General features: G+C 33.9%; 1 protein-coding gene across 2 annotated transcripts in view; it reads right to left on the bottom strand.

Moving 5' to 3' along the window:
• Window positions 1-692: 692 nt before the first annotated feature.
• Mybl1 (v-myb avian myeloblastosis viral oncogene homolog-like 1) overlaps window positions 693-17,161 on the bottom strand; it is a gene marked incomplete at its 5' end in the record, with an annotated part of 31,139 nt that continues 14,670 nt past the window's right edge. Inside the window, 10 exon segments of one of the 2 annotated variants that reach the window (XM_005392148.2) lie at window positions 693-3,279; window positions 4,484-4,663; window positions 5,027-5,131; window positions 5,213-5,329; window positions 6,763-6,877; window positions 7,343-7,485; window positions 9,161-9,520; window positions 10,546-10,779; window positions 13,890-13,994; window positions 14,663-14,734. In XM_005392148.2, coding sequence (XP_005392205.1) covers window positions 3,151-3,279; window positions 4,484-4,663; window positions 5,027-5,131; window positions 5,213-5,329; window positions 6,763-6,877; window positions 7,343-7,485; window positions 9,161-9,520; window positions 10,546-10,779; window positions 13,890-13,994; window positions 14,663-14,734 — 1,560 coding nt within the window. In that variant the 3' untranslated portion in view covers window positions 693-3,150. 2 annotated transcript variants of the gene reach the window in all.

The raw sequence follows: 17,161 nt of genomic DNA, 5'->3' as shown, positions 1-17,161 counted from the left end.
TAAGGTGAGAATGTGCCCAGTCATCTCAGCAGTTTTATTTCACTACAAATAGACTGGCATTCTGATACCCGGTATCAGTCTTAGAAAGCTGATTTAAGCCTTCTACAGAGAGGTAAACATTTCCGATGAGCTAATTCCAACAGATTTTTGAATCTACAGGCCTAAAGGTGATGATGATTAATTCACTGAGGGAATACAATGCTGCAGAGACTGGGTGACTAGTCGGCCTCTCTCAGATGCCTCTGTGGTGTCTCTGTGCAGTTTCTTGGTATTTCTATAGAATGAAGCTCAGAATGATTAGTGGAATAGTTCAAAGGAACTATCTGGGGATGAAGGTACACAATTAGAACAATGGCTTAATACAACCTGAGAATTTGCAACAGATTTTAACGTGAGCAGGGGGATGATGGAAGGGTGGGAGATTACTCAATGGGTGAAGAAAGAGCAGCAGTATCACTTAGTGAAAGAACAGAGAAAGGGCAGATCTAAATTGAAAGAAAGAGTTACATGGAAGTATCTAAAAGGAAGCTGAAGATACAGTTATGAATGACACTCAGTGAAGAAGTCACACTACATTAATAGATAACCTGTAAAGGGAGTTTTCAGAGGGAAAAACGCCTAAAAACAGGATGTTGGATTCACCCCTTAAGGGTTTGGAAACACAGAACCAAAATGAAATAAGGAATGCCAAGTCAGCTTGTACACAATGTTTTATTTGGATGTTAATAAATGTCAGCATTGTATGCAAGATTCTCTTGTAAAGGAAAATTTTCTCATATACCAAAAAATTCAATGTAATCAGGATAATTGCTGTATTAATGCGAAAACCTTACAAACAAAATGCAGTATGATATATGTGTAGTCAGTTTCCATGCAAGTATGGCTGCTACATGTATGTCTGGCATTTTATAACATATGGAAAAAAATTCAAATGAGCACAACAGTTTAAAAAAAGGTGACTTAAGATGCCTGACATGTTTATGATTAAAAATCTTGCAAAAGCAACAAAGCAGGTTAACTAGAAGATTCAACCAATACCAACCCAAATATGTACTAGGTCCAATAAGCCCAGGCTTATCCACAATATATTACCATTAGGGATAACTTAATGCTCAAGAAAAACTATGCTCTAAAAAACGTAACTTTTCCAAGGTATTATACTCTGATGATTGGAAACCATGTGCATCCAATCCAGCTAAGGGCTACATTTTCTAAAAACCAAGGAACAAAAGCCATTATGTATTATTAGTTCAAGGTAACTGGAATGATCCAGTGTGATTTTGCCACAATCATTGGTTTTACAAAGTGAAATTTTCTGTGAGAAGTTCATTAATTAGAAAGCAATCCAACATACTTAAAAAACATGCTAAGAAGATTCAATCGGCTTATCTATCTGTTATCATGAGGCATAATCTTAGTACCATACATATTCTTTACTTCTCACTAACATATAGTATGCAAAAACTAGCAAGTGGATTTAAATAGTTTAAAACCTTATAGGTCTATTGTTCAAGAGTTAAGCATTAAAATACTCAGCACTTCTATTTCTATTAACATAAAAACACATCAAAAAAATTTAAACTCTTTTCGTTTTAAGGCAGAGTATTTTGGTATTTGTTGAGAATTTGCCTGGTAATGGTTGATTCCATTAAGTTAACTTGAGAACTTGCCATCATTTGCTTTTTATCTTTTCACACAGTGCAAGTGGTGGTCGCTCTTTCCATCTCTCATAGCAGCAAGCCGATTCTGCTATTTTTTATAGCAGCATACTTCAGGAGTGGAGAGGGAGAGAGTGTGTCAATTATAAATAATTCAAACTACAGTGTACAATTCTATTTACCTGTCAGTGTTTAAATTGACAGCACACCATTATATGTCTCAAAAAATTACATAAAATCTCTACGACAAAAGCAAATAAAGACATTCTTTCAAGAAATAAAATAAGTGCAAACACCTAAAATAGGCAACTGAAGCAACTGTTGTAACCTGTAAAAAAACATAAAACATTTATAAAAGGACAAAATATTTTTATAAATAAAAGATGTTTTCTACTTCTGAAACTTTGAGTAAATATAATAAACTTCTAAGTGCAGGCTATTCTCAGGGACCAAGGTACCATATCATTTTTAAACAAAATTCAAAAGTTTCAAATACATATACAAATCACCAGATTAATTTATATGACCCCCAATATAATTTAAAAAGAAAATATTAAATTATTATTTAGTACATTTTTAAAACTATTTTATAACCAACATGATTTAAAGGGTATAGTGCAATATTTAGGTAGATGTGACATACAGTATAGATATTGTATTCTTTGCAGCTATAACTTACTGTTTCATATTTAAAGGTCAAAATTATTCTTTACTATGTTATCTATAATGACAGGAAACAACATTGACTTCTAGACACCCTGAATACAAATAAATATCTACATTTAAGCTTTAAAAATGAAAATAAATTATAAAAACAGATTTCCTTCCAATTTACAAATTTTTTCCTGCTTCTACATACTATACAATACATTCAACAAAACTCAGCTCTTCTGAGATTTTATGAAGAAAATACTGACTCTTTACTAAGGGAAAAAAAACCCTTTTCAACGCTTTTTAAGTACTATGCTCAAATAAATACACTTAACACTGTAGTTAATTTTACTGTGTTTGAAAAATACCAAGAATGAGTAGTGCAACTTTCTGTTTTCCTTTAGACACCTTCCCACTGTGTTTCGTTGTGAATGGTAGCCTAAGTAAATCAGCACATGTGTGCATTCCATGCATAGACTAATTTCAGAGATCTCACATTCTCATATACTTGTCTGTAACAAAACTGCAGCCTCCAGAGGGTAGCAACATATACCCTGTGAAGAGAATGTGTGAGAATTTACTTTTGGAGTATTCATGAATATTTTTTCCTATCTGTAAAAACAATTTTTAAAAATCTCATTTCTTTAAAAAAATAAGCAATGAAATTGCCCACCTCTTAAGTGGCTTATTAGCTTTTCTGCCTGCTCAATATGGAAAACAGATGTAAACTGTTTCAGGGCTGTATTAAAACTTTACAAATAACTGGGAAAAATTTCATTGTAACCTAATTCCATATAAAATACAGTAAAGCAATGGGACATTTCATCCGTTTTAATAAGAATTACAGTATTAGAGCTCTTGAAGTGCTGCTGGTAGCTGTGTAAGTACTCAAATATCTTCTTGCTTGTTCAGTCATGATAAGCTGGTCTTCTGTCTTCCCATAAACTACTGTTTCCCATTCACAATTTGACTAGGAAGAAAATATCAATAGTGACTTGAAAATTACTAAAAACCTGCCCATATTACTTCACTTTAAAAAATCAATTACTTTCATCAGTTGGGTATTTTATAACTACTGTCAAATGTTTTGATAATGGCATTGTGTTTCTTCTTTATGAAGAAACATGTTATGATTTTTAAATACATACTAAAATAGTTCTGATCTTTTTTTAAAGTCAATTATTTTAACTATCTATATTGCTCACAGGCCTTTGGAGACAGTATAAAAGTTTTGTTCCCAACAGCTCCTCCGAGGGCACATTAAGTCTCTACTGCTTCAAAATTCTGAAAAAGTTTTAAAGACAGAGGGGCTGGGCATGGAGCTCAGTCACAGAGGAATTACCTAGCATGTAACAAGGCCTTGTTTGAGCTCTAGCACCACCAAAAGAAAAAAAAATGCTAAAGAGAAGATATAATGTCAAAAAATGAACGAAGATTTTAAAGAGTAAAGATTACTACATTATAGGTATGATTTGCTACATGACAAACTTTCCCCCAAATTTTATGTTAATTAAACATCAGGAACTCAGAAACATTTTAAGTGAATTAATATGTTCCGTGGCTCTTTGAAAGCAGTAGCTCACGACAAACGGGAGGTGGGCCGTATCTGACTGCAGAGATGTTTTTAAGAAATGCTTAAAAATGCTGGAGCTTTGCGGGATAAAGAAGAAACCTTCCTCCTGAATTAGCTCTCATATTCTCTGGGGTTAACTCTTAAGGTAACTGAGTACAAATTTTTCCAGCATTCACATATACCTGTATATTGGCCACACAGCAACATGAGAAAGGACTATTTTACAATTTCTGAGCCAAAAAGTTCACTGGCAATCTTTACACCAACAAAATCACGCTGAAACTGCTTCTAACCACTTGCCCTTTCAGTATAGCAACTAGATGTACATCTGCTATAGGAAAAGAGTTGCCAGAAGCAGAATTGGGAATCTATAGTCTAAAATGGAAACAGTACTTAAGAAAGCACTAAAAAGTTTGGCTACAACTGTAGTTGCATACTTGATATATACCAAAATCTACTTTAAGTGAAAAAAATGATGAATGTTTAGTTATTAGTATAGTCAGTTTCAAATTTAAGAGAAAAGTATAATTTGTGATACGTATGTCTAAAGTGATCACTGAATAAACAACAAAAATCACTAAAGAAATTTGTAAATCCATACCTGAACATGCTTTTCCAATTTAACAACTTTGCAAGTGTTAGGGTTTGGTTTCTTTTTAGTGAGTGTATATGTTTTGTTGGCTGAATTTATATCTTGTTTCTCAGGAGTCAAGTTGCACCTACTGTCATGTATTTCCAATAGTGGTATCACTAATAAGGATGTTGTGAATATATTTTGTGACTAAGAAAAAAAAGAAAGAGGGAAATAACTAATTCAAAAATGGAAACAAACAGAGGGACTACTCAGTCAGTGGAAACGGAAGCCCTGTCATTTCCCTCCACGTATGCATCTAGCTCTAATAAAATTTATAGTAATGCTGTAATAGTAAATAGTTTGGGAATGAAATAAAGATAAATACTGAAAGGTAAAAGTTTTGCAAACTATCATTTTTTGACATCATACACAAAAGAGCTACTCAAGTATTAAAAGCAAAGGAGTATACTTGACTAATTCTCTGAATTCAGAATACTACTAAAGACAACTCTATGAATCTCTAATAAACTAGACATACAATGAGCAAAAATACAGTAGTTTTCTACCAACCGGCATTTCTGAAATGTCTTCAGTCAGTAGTTGGGTGCCTGGTTCTTCTTTTTCCCAATTATCCAAGATTAGTGATTTTCTCACTTTCTTCACAGAAGTAGTATGCTAGAAAGAATAATTACAACACATTAGAGCCAAACCAACTGGACATAAGGACTTTTATTAACAATAATATTAAGAGATTACCTCCTGTTTGCAGCTTTTATAAGCACATTCATCTTCCTCTTTGAGGAATATGTCAGTTCCAGTTTCTTCTTTTAAAACTTCTCGAATATCTTCCTCCAAGAAGGCAAGAGGCTGGGACTAAATTGTTTTTAAAAAGTTGCTGTGAGCCAATTCCTTTTTCCTCCCCATATATAGAAAACCTATCATATGTATCAATACTCTATGGTGAATATATTTATTATGTATTGAAACATGTACTAACAAAAAAACATTTGAAAGAAAGAAAACCTATCTTTTATACTTTTCCATTATTGGCACAATCTTCTCCCACTCTCTTTAGATAGTTAAATTAACTAATCAGTTTTATGGCAAAATAATACTAACTTACTAATGAATCTACCCCAAAAAGAACATAACTAAAGTACCCTAGAACTGACCAGTATTTTTAAAATCACATTTGATTTCTAATGAACTCACCAAAAGTCTGTATTTGTCTAGAATACCCATGGCTTTCCTAAAGTTTCAAAGGCAACAATATTTACAAAAGTACAAATAGCCAGAACACTTCCTAGTTCTAGCCATTCATGAACTAGTGCAACCACTACTCTAGTGATAATAATACATGGAGATGTGGCTCAGTAGCACAGCATTTACCTACCATACAGGAGGCCCTGGGTTCAATCTCCAGCATTAAAAAAAAGTAATATAAAATTAAAAAATAAAATTAGCAACTTAAGTACATACTTCTACCTGAAACTCAGGACAAGCCCCTTCATTTCTATTATCTCTTTCAGCTTTACAAGCAAATGTGGGGTATGTTTTATGATCTCCTTTGCATAGAAGATGAAACTGAGCTTTAGGGAAGCACCCTGATAAATCACCTTCCTCAGTAGTATTAAACATCTACATACATCAAAATATAATAATTATGTTATCCTACTGCAGGTAACTGTTACTGAAACTACTTAAGTGTAGGTTTTAATATTATGAAAAAGCTCCTTTAACTACTATTTTGCTTTCTTAAGATTACATACACAAAAACTTGAAATAAACCAAGCAAAGGCTACTTACAGTCAAGGAAAAAGATTAACAAAAATAAAAACTTTAAGGAAATAAAACTGTTTCACCTTCAGTGAACATCTTTGTTTAAATGCTAAAAATCAAAGTAATAAAAATTGTAGGAAAATGGATGCACCTTGACACCTAATGTTAAGTGAAATAAATCAGACACACAAGCTTAAATGTCTCATGGTTTCTCTTCTTGAGAAACTCATAGTATAAATAATTAAAGAACAAAATAAAAGATAACTAATAGGAAACAGGGAGATAGATCTTTTGCCAAAGGAAAGGGGACCAAGAAATGGTGGGAGGCAGGAGAGAGGAGAGAGAAAGCAGATGAAAAAACATTAAGATGTCTTATTTAAACATACCAACTCCCCACAGGGAATGTAATCATTACATATTGCAAACATGTACCAATAAAAAAATATTAAAAATTAAAAAGTGATAAAAATCAATGTTTTAATTAAAATTAGGAAAATTTAGTCTTAAAAATAAAAGAGCATACATACCACAATTTTAAGAGGCCCATACTTTTTCTCTTGAGCAGCAAGTGCATTCTTAAAAGGAGTAGGCGTTCTCGGTGTGGTACCCAACATAGATCTTCTAATAGTAGGTGTTCTAAACCTATTCAATCATTTACGTATTTATATTACAGTCACAATTTGATTTCACATAGCAAGCTTAAGCCAAGCTGAAGTATAATTAAATTTCCCTGGTATAGGTACATGTTTACTTAAACATTCTAGGGCTACTTTGAAGTGGGGCGGCTCACGCTCGCTTTGGCAGCACATACCTGAAAGTGTGGCTGCCTAAATAACTCTTACTCCAATCAATCATCTTAAAATATTTAAAAAAAATTTAGAAAACATTAGTTAAAAAATTGCTTTGCTTGCAATCAAAATTTTACAGTATATTTAGCCATTTTTTAGTTTCCTAAGGGTAAAACACAAGGTTTTGACTTTTTAAAAAAAGTTCTACCCTCTAAGGGTAGGGATTATGAAACACTCCATTTATTTGGACAGAAAGCTGAGCTACCCTTGGCATTATGCTCCCTATCTTCTCTAACACAATTATTTAATACCTACTTACCCTACATTTTCTTTTTGATCTTTAGGAGTTGCTTCTTTCTGAAGAGGAGTTGTAATAAGAACTTTTTGCCCACAAATAGGGGTTGATGTAAATGAGGGATTTTCTATATTAAGTTGTTGATTTCCAGGACATGTGTTGAAAAACTAAAAGAGGAAGAGTTTAAGAGCAGTTTTAGAACATCAAAATCCCTAAACAAATATTAAAATGACTATCTATTTCTTCATTTACTTTAGGAAAAGATTATCAATATTATGTTCATACTCTTTCGTGGACAGTGAGCTTCATAAGGGCAGGAATTTTTGTCTTTTTGTTCACTGCTGCTCTGCAGCACGTAGTATAGTGTTTAGTACAAAACAGGCATTCAAGAAACAGTTTTTAAAAAAATGTTCAAAGTTACAAAGAACAATATAAAAGTTTTAAAACAAAATAGGGTGTTCAATTAGAGATGTATATACACCACAGCTGCTGTGTGAACTGGTTAACACAGCTGAGGTGGTGTACAAGAGTAAAATTGAAAAAAAATGTTTTCAGCTCTGTTTTCACTCAGTGATCTTAAATGCTTTTCTATGAGTAATGTGAGTTCAAAATATAATGACAGGCTGAGCACAGTGGTAATCTCCCCTACTTGGGAGGCTTAGGCAGGAGTGAGGTAGAAGAAATAACAACAGGCAAAGAGAAAACAAAGAAATCCAGTTTTTTACATCCTTTGGTACCTTGAAACTGTAGGTCAGAGCCCTGCTCAGCTATACACTTAGAAATGTTACTCACTTTCAGGAAAAGTTGGCAAAACAAGGTTTATAGCCTTATGGCACCTCATCTCCTTTCAGAACATAGGACACCAAGACAAAAGTATCCAGTTTCAGGACTTGCAGGGACATGGATTACTAGCTTTTACAACTTCCAGTTCCAGACTCCCTAGAGCAATGCCTGTGAGTCTGCAGGAACTGTCCTAAACCCATGAGCACCCGGGTTCCTATAGCAATGCCTGTAAGTCTGCAGGCACTGTCCTAAACCTTACTTTCTAACCCTGCCTAGTAAACCTGCCTACACCTCACACTGACACATCCTGCAATTTCTTTTCCATGACGTAAGTCAGTGAGTACACCTACTCATCTGGCTGCAAGGCCCGCACCTCCTCTTTGGGAGAAGCGAGCGTCTCAGATCCCACTGGTGACAGGAGGATCATGACCCTAAGAGTTCAAGGCCAGCCTGGGCAGCAGAGCAAGAAACCAGCTCAAAAAAATAAAACAAAATAAATAATATTTTGCTGGTAAGGAAATACAGCAGTCTGTATTTCCAAATCTCCCCTAAATTTGCCTATCTAAAACAAAGCACTGAACCTTTGGACAGGCAACATCAGAGTTTGTTTTTAAATTACACAGTGTCTGCACGGAGTCTCAACTTACATATAATGGTGAAATTTACTTTTGTAGCCAACAGACTAGAAGCAGGAGTGTGTCGCAGGAACTGGTTCGAAGCTGCTTATAGCTGGACAGAATTCGAACTCTACTAGCCTCTATCAACTCCTGCTTCTTCATATTTGAGTTACTTTAAGATTAGCAATCCAAGCCTCTTTTTCATGATAAAATCCAAACTCAGCCACAGGTTATAAGTTTCCAGCCACTTTTGACCTTAGAATTTACACTTCAATAAAAATTGCTGGTGTGTAAGACTCCAGAAATGGGAAAGTGTTAGAGTGTCCAACTCTATTTCATCTTCCCTAAGTTGCTTTTTAACTACTGCTACTAAGGATACTAGAGATCTCATTTAATTTACCCGAGTTCATCAACACTGGAAAACATATATAAAACATTATACCTGTGAAGGAGAAAATGGTAGTGTTTTCACTGGTGTGTGTTTTAATGCTGTGTTAACGCCATCAATGAATGAGCCTTCACCAAGTTCGCTACCTGGAGACTGATTCACTCGCATTTTTCTCTTCTTTCTGAGGATGGTTGGTGGAGTGCTAAACTTGGCTGCACTTGGGGATGCTGCAGGAACTGCCTCACTGTTTCCATCACAACTGTTTTTCTTCCCTTCGAGTACAAGACTAAATTGACATTCCATGGCTCCTTCACTGTGTTGAATTCGCATTAGTTTAACTGGGGTGGACTTGACAGGAGAAGCAGCGGCATCAGAAAGATCAAAACTGGTAACATCACTCCATGCTACAGGATCCTGTAATAAATTAAATTCTTAACTAAAGTTAACACTGTAACTAGTTAGATCTGATCCCGATCACAGGATGATGAGTTCCACTGAGTTATTTAACTATTCATGGTCAGTAAAAATAGCTTTCCCTGGACATCTTAAGTAAGACCATCTCAGAGGAACAAATTATGTTTTTCCTAGAATTCTAATTTAGAATATTCCAAAATATTATTTCACCCAACTCAGCAGTTGAAATTTACCGTCGATGTATCTTATATAAAAAGAACAAATTATTTTAAGTTATTAAAAAGTACAATTCATTATAAAATTTCATATTCACTTCACATCAGGAAAACACTATCAGATGCTACAGAATATTTTGGTAATATGTATGGAACATGTTAAAAATGGTGATATACACTGATCCAGAAACTCAATTTAACCTGAGAATATAATCATGATTTTGCACAAAACTTTACATAAATACCTTTTATTATCAGGAACACTGAAAATTTAGATACTGCCAACTGTCCAATATTAACAGTATGTTCAGTAAATAAATTTCTTACATTCACAGGAACGGAATACTATAAAGCCACTAAAATTCAAGTTTAAAACCAGTTCAGAAAACAAAGATATGCTCATGATGTAAGTGGAAGACAAATCAAATCTACAGATATACTTTTGGATTTAAAAGAAACACATATTTTCTACATGTACAATACAGACAGCACTGCAAGGCCTACTTGAAGTTATTAACTCTGAATACAGGGGGACTTGAACTTTCTTCTTTGTAGTTTTCACTGGTTTCCAACATTCTCTGATGCACTTGTACAACTTCAATAAAAATGAACTCTTTTCAATTACAAACATTCCTTATAAGGCACATACTTGAGAAAAGATGAAAACTTTCTTTTTGCCCAGAAGCTATTGCATGGTATTCAAAGTAATGCTTAACATAAAATTGATCTATGTCCTCTAAATGACATTTCTGAACATAAAATCATATAACTGAAATCACACTTTTGATAACTTCACAATCTCAAACTTACAGATTCAATAAGTTCTAGGGTCTCTGCAAACTCTGGGATGGTCTGTAGAGAAGACAGCACAGCATTCGCCTCTACAGCCAGGAACTTCGTGGGTGAATTCTGCTGCACGGACACAGTTTGATTTTCATCCATGCCATAAAACTCAGTAGCTTGATCCTCGAGGTTATTTAGAGTATTAGACATGCTATCATCCATGAGAAAACTACCCGACCAGGCAGCTAAGTTTCCAAGTTGCTAAAGGTACAAAAGAAATTTAAATATTTGTCATTCTCAATGGAAGTATAAATTCAGATTTTAAGTGAACATTTTCTCTAGAACAAGTTATTTAATATTTCAGCTAAAAATACTGTAGCAAATATACTGTCTTTCCTCAAAGTTGGTATGTGTTTTAATTGAATGCCACATGTTGACTATATTTCTTTTTTTCTAATTAAATTTTTTATTCACAAAATGTACTATCACAGAAATGCACTAATAACAAAAATTTTTAAAAATCACTGTAAGCTAAAACAAGCAAATAACAAAGTGCAACATACCCACTCACAAGCCCTGCTCCCAGGGTTACTTAGCTGTAGTACTTGCCTTCCCTCATGAATAATGCTCTTTTACCCTGGAGCTCATTTGCAAGTACTGCTGCTCCCTTTGCTTCAAATGTTCCCCAATTTTCTGACCAAGAAAACGCCTATTTTTCATTTAAAATACAGTTCAAATATTGAAAGGTATTCTACTCCATTTATAATAATGCCCTTATTTATCTTACTAACAGTCTTACTGATATATAATCATGCTGCTTTTCACAACTGAGTTCAAATAATACTTCCTCTAGGAACCCATCCCTGACTGCACAAATCTAAATTAGGCACCTGTCCTATGTGCTTTCATAAAACTTTCTGGCTTATCACACTATACCCTGTTGCTTGTATGTTTCCACTCTAGAGTAAATCCTGTCATTTTTCTTTATCTTTAGAGATGTTCACTGGGTGATTTACTTATCTTCTGAGTCTAGCTTCCTATTATCTTACCATAAAAAAATAAAAAAGAAACCTAAAGAGTCATGAATGAAAAAATTACATGTAAAGTGTGTAGTACTGTTCAGTAGAACTTCTGGAGATGATGAAAATGTTCTATATCGGCAGCTACTCAATATGGAAGCCAGCAGCCGTGAGTAAGCAAAGTGTGGCTAGTACAACTGAAAAAAAGGAATTTTAAATTTTATTTTAAATTACGTGTGCCTAGTAGCTACCAGATTTTAGAGAGCACACAGCCCATTCCATAGAAGCACTCAAAAAAATGATTTCCATTCCTATTAAAATAAAATGCTAATGTGTTAATGAGTCACAATAGCAAAACATGAAGTTTCAAACTAAATAAGGTAAAAAAATATTATTACAAAACAAGTTACCTGTTTTAAAGACCCCTAAAAATAAAATTAAAACAATCTTATTTCATTAGCAGAACTACCTTCTGAATGAATCACTTTCAGGAGATAGCTTCCAAATCATATGCCTTTCAATTGAATTTGCAGGTGAGAAAAAGAGCCAAATGATAAAGAGGGAGGTCACTGGACCCAAGAGAAAAACCATAGGGGTTTATAATCATACAGAACTGAAACTGAATCTCTAGCAAAATTTCATCTCATTCACAGAATTAATATAAAGATTGTCAAGAATATATATAAAACAGCTACAAGAGAATATAATGGATACTCAGTAAAATGATGGCCATTACTAGCATATAAATTTTAAAAAGAATAAATATATATGTATGGATTCTCCTAGCTGCAGCAATTTCCCTCCAAAATTCAAAATATCTTTATTCAACCAGATCTTTACGAGTAAATTTTAGATAGCAAATTCTAAAAAATTAGTAACAGGGGCTGGGGATTTAGCTCAGCGGCAAAAGCGCCTGCCTGGCAAGCGCAAGGTCATGAGTTAGGTTCCCGGTACCAGAGGAAAAAAAATAAAAAATAAAAAATAAAAAATTAGTAACATTCTCCCTGCTCAATACAAAATGCTAATTCTTTAACTACTTATATTTTTCTTGTGAAATTAAGATTTTCCATTTTAAAAAGCAAAAATTATTTGAACATGGTATCACTATCTATAAATGTGGGCCCTGTAACCATAACTATTTGCAGTTCTTAACCAAAATTAAATAAAACAATATACATCCGATCTTCCTATTGCCAATGGTTTTGCAATTTCAAAGCTGCTAACCTCAACATATAGCTCACCTGTTACAATTAAAAAATATCACTTTTTAAACATCCTCTTAGGTAATGCAAAGACATCACCAGTTGCCTCACAACACCATTTTAAGATCTCGGGCCATGCCACCTTACTGATGTCTGAGGTCCCAGTCACTCTCCATGTACTGCCCACTCACTCATTCAGCTCCAAACCACGAAAAACCTTTCTAAACACAAAAAGGCTCAAGGTATCATTTAAAAATTTTAAAAATGTCTTTTAAGTATAAACATTTAAAAAAAATTCTACTAGAATGATTACTATTCATTCTAGTTTAATACTCATACTTATTCTCATTGAGTCTCAGTTAGCAGTTTCATACCTGGTAACCAAAACTCAACGTCCATATAAAATTTCTTCTTTTGAAGGACTTCTTTAGTGAGCACAAAAATCTAAATACTCCCTTTGTACATATTTTTGATGTTATCACTTTTTCCAAATTCACTAAATTCATATTCTAAATATAGTAAATAAAAAAATTTTAAAAGAGAATAAAAATAATCTTGGAGCTCATAAATCTCTTCCTGCCAGATGTGGTGACCTGTGCCAGTAATTCTAGCACTCTGGGAGGCTGAGGCAGGAGGATTTCAAGTCTGAGTCCAGCCTGGGCAACTTAGCAAGTCCCTGTCTCAAAAAAGAAATGGATCGGGGATATAACTCAGTGGGAGGGCCCTCAGTTCAATCTCCAGTACCACAATAAGTAAATAAATAATCTCTCTATCTATTAAATTCCTCATTTTTCAAGATTTGTTTTTATATTATGCCAACATTATGTGGAATGCCTGAAATAAAACCAAGACCTAATCCAAACCACATATAATTTTCATATATATATATATATATCAAAGACTTTACATCTGCTTGACATTTATGACTCAGGAAGTACTCTAAACAACAGAAGTATCCTAGTACAAAACATTGTAAAATATGCTAAAAGAAATGCATATCAAAATCAGGCAACCTCCAAATTTAAAAAAAACCTATTTTTACTCCATATTAAAATGTGAAGTCATACTCCATATGCTCTATAGCTGATGAAAGTATAAAAGCATATATGAGAAGGATTCTATCAGTAAACTCTACACAATCTTTTCTTACAGATGGAAGTCGCTTTCTTCTAACTTCATTCTCAGCTGACATAAGAAGCAACTCAAGTTCCTTTATTTTCTTTTCTTTATCAGGATCTTCATCAACAAAGGATGGCTACAATAAGTTAAATAAGAGAGAAAAATTATCTCTGAGGCATTGATTTATTATTATTAGTGCTCTAATTTTTATTTTTTTGTTTTGTTTTGTTTTGTTTTTTGGTACTGGGAATCAAACTCAGGACCTTGCTCTTGCCAGGCAGGTGCTTGTGCCACTGAGCTATATCCCTAGCCCCTAATTTTCATTTTCTATGCAAGCTAAAATATATTTTTCTTAATAAGGCTTAATACTACTTATATTTTAATATTCAATATATCACAATTCCTCTGGTATCTAAAGATGTACTAGAAAATATTTTCAATTTAGCAGAAAAGATGCAACAACATTTAAATGCATTAAAAACATATTGTACCATCTATATCAGCTAAAAAATTTATGTCCTGGAATATTTTAGTTTTACTGAATTGTAATACACACATTTTATTCAATTTAGCAAATGCTTGACGGAAGAATGGAAAGTATTACCAAACTGGTGTTGTCAATTACCTCTTATTTGCACAGTTTATATTTTCAAAACCCACTTACTCATTTTTTCCTTCCATTTACAATATTCAAAGTACAGTAAACAAAACAATATTGCTTAGTACATGAAAAAAAGGGCACTACTTGACTCTGAAAAATGTTTGAAAGCATTCCTTTTGTCTGATGTTACAAATAAAAGTTACCTGAATAAAGGCAGAAGTCTGAATATGCTCTACACAATTGCCTTCAGGTGATACATACTGATAACCAGGAATCTAAAAGGGACAGTAATTAAAGCATTACTATTACACACTAACACCATCCAAATTTTAAAAATCTGAGGCAAGTTACAAAAACTTGTGATGTCACCATTACAATTTAAAGTATCTCTAGAAATTTTTAAAATTCATCACTTCTTATCTACTATTTCTACCATTTATTGAGAAAGCCACAACTTTTAGGAAAAACCTCAACTTCTATTAAATGAAATAGAATTATTTAGCCTAGTTTTGTCAGCCAGTCTATCTATTATCAACATTTCCACCAAATATTAAAAATCTGGTACGTAAGGGCTGTTCTCTCTTGCAGAAGACAACATAATTGTGTTCCACCTGGCACAGGAAAGTACTAATGCCTGTGAAGCTATGACAAGACAGAGACTAAAGCAAGTTTCTATCTCCAAATCCTACTACCACTCCATGACAATCGGAGTAAGACAGGACAATGTGGACTTTTTCTACCACTCATTTTGGAAAAAACAATTAGAATCACTCCAGACTAGATACATATATTTAACAGATCCTGACAACAAACTAACTAGCTTCTGCTTCATTTCTAAAACATCCACCACGACAAGAACTGTGAAGCTGCACGTGAAGTGAGCGAGCGCTGGTAAAAGAAAAAGTAGTTTTAAAAACCCGTAAGTCAAATAAACACGAAATTGTCTACCTTCTGTAACGGCCTACAGAAATCATTACCTAATGCAAAATCATTATATATCACTTCTAACATATGATGCACCTTTTACAGTACCCAATGAGTATCACTCAGCTTGGTAACTCAAATAAATTAAAATTTATCTCTCTCAAATTTTAATGAGAAATTGTAATAGCAGTTCAAACCAATCTAACTTATCCTTCAAGTCACACTTTATGATAAAACTAAAATTATTTTAGTAGTTTAAATTAATTGAACTATGAATATATAAATCTCTTTTTAAACTATTGCAAAGGAAACAATTCTTAAAGTTTAAGAAATATCCTCATCTTTCCAACATATTTTGATTGAGACTGTTAGGTGCTCCCTTGGCCCCAAGTAATTTTTAAAATTACTTTTCTGTAGGTTAAAAAAATAAATTTAATTGACAACCTTTCTAAAATAGAAGCAGATGTTTCAGTTTGCTGCTGAAACATAGGACTCTAAAAAAAAAAATGTAAGGAAACAGACAATAAAATCTGAACTATCAGCAGATAATTATGCTATCTTCATGCTTCCCTATATGTAAATTCAAATGTCACTTTTTTTTTTGGAGACAGGGTGTCACTATGTAGTTCAGGCTGGCCTGAGCTCACTTTGTAGTCCCAGCTCGTCTCAAACTCACAATGATCCTCTTGCCTCAGCCTCCCAAGTGCTGGGATTACAGTAGTGTGCCTCCACACCTGGCTACCACTTTTTGTTGTTGCTGTTGTTTTTGGTTTTTTGAGATAGGGTCTCACTGTATAGTGCACGCTGGCCTTGAACTCGCTTATATAGCCAAGGCTGGCCACAAATTCAGTGATTCTTCTGTCTCAGCCTCTCAAGTGCTAGGATTACAGGCATGCATCACAAGACCCAGCTGTTCATGTTTTTCACATACTTTTTAAAAAGCCACTTAAAAACGGTGACATTCTGGCTGGGTGTGGTTGGGCACGCCTGTAGTCCCAGCACTCAGGAGGCTGAGGCAGGAGCATTGCCATGAATTTGAGGCCGGCCTGGGCCACAAAGTGAGTTCAAGGCCACCTGAACTGCACTGTGAAACCCTGTGTCATAAAAACAACAAATACAAAAAACTTATGAACATCCATAAAATGTAGAATAAAATCAAACTTGAAGCATAGATAGCACAGAGTTTTAATACCCAGCCCAATTTAATCTTTGGTAGACACAACTTAGTCCTGACTTAATTTTATATAAAAAGAATCAAGAACTGCTCATCATAGTAGACAGGTACCAAGAAAAATAAACATTACGAAGACTCTAAACTAATTTCTTGCAGGCAGGAAAACGCCGTATAAAGATCAAAATAGTTTGCCTCATTTTGAGCTTCTGTAATCGCTACTGACTGTCTAAACAAAGACTGAAATAACCCAAGTGATTAACTATTAGGAGGGAAAGCAAAGCTGAAAGACATCAAATCAAATCATTTCCTACATCCCCAAATAATGGCTGGAATGATTTTTTCACTATTCTCTCCTTTAATCCACTTCCTACACCCCTATAGTTATACAGAACACTTTAAAAATGGAAACTATAGTAGAGGTGGGAGCACAGACAAGTAACTGAATCATAAGTGAAGATGAAAACAATAAGGACATATGCATATACTGTGTTTAATGTAAAAAGTACATTAAAAGGAGATATTTTAATGACTGCGTTCCCAAAATATTTGTAGAAGTCATAGCACATTTTTTCAGTTTGTAAATGTCTGTTACCCATTCCCTTAA

This window comes from Chinchilla lanigera, unplaced genomic scaffold (assembly GCF_000276665.1).
Source record: "Chinchilla lanigera isolate Chin_1 unplaced genomic scaffold, ChiLan1.0 scaffold00043, whole genome shotgun sequence".
In the NCBI taxonomy this organism is placed as follows: Eukaryota; Metazoa; Chordata; class Mammalia; order Rodentia; family Chinchillidae; genus Chinchilla; species Chinchilla lanigera.
Note: the sequence above shows the minus strand (reverse complement) of the source record. Positions and strands in the feature narration are given on the sequence as shown.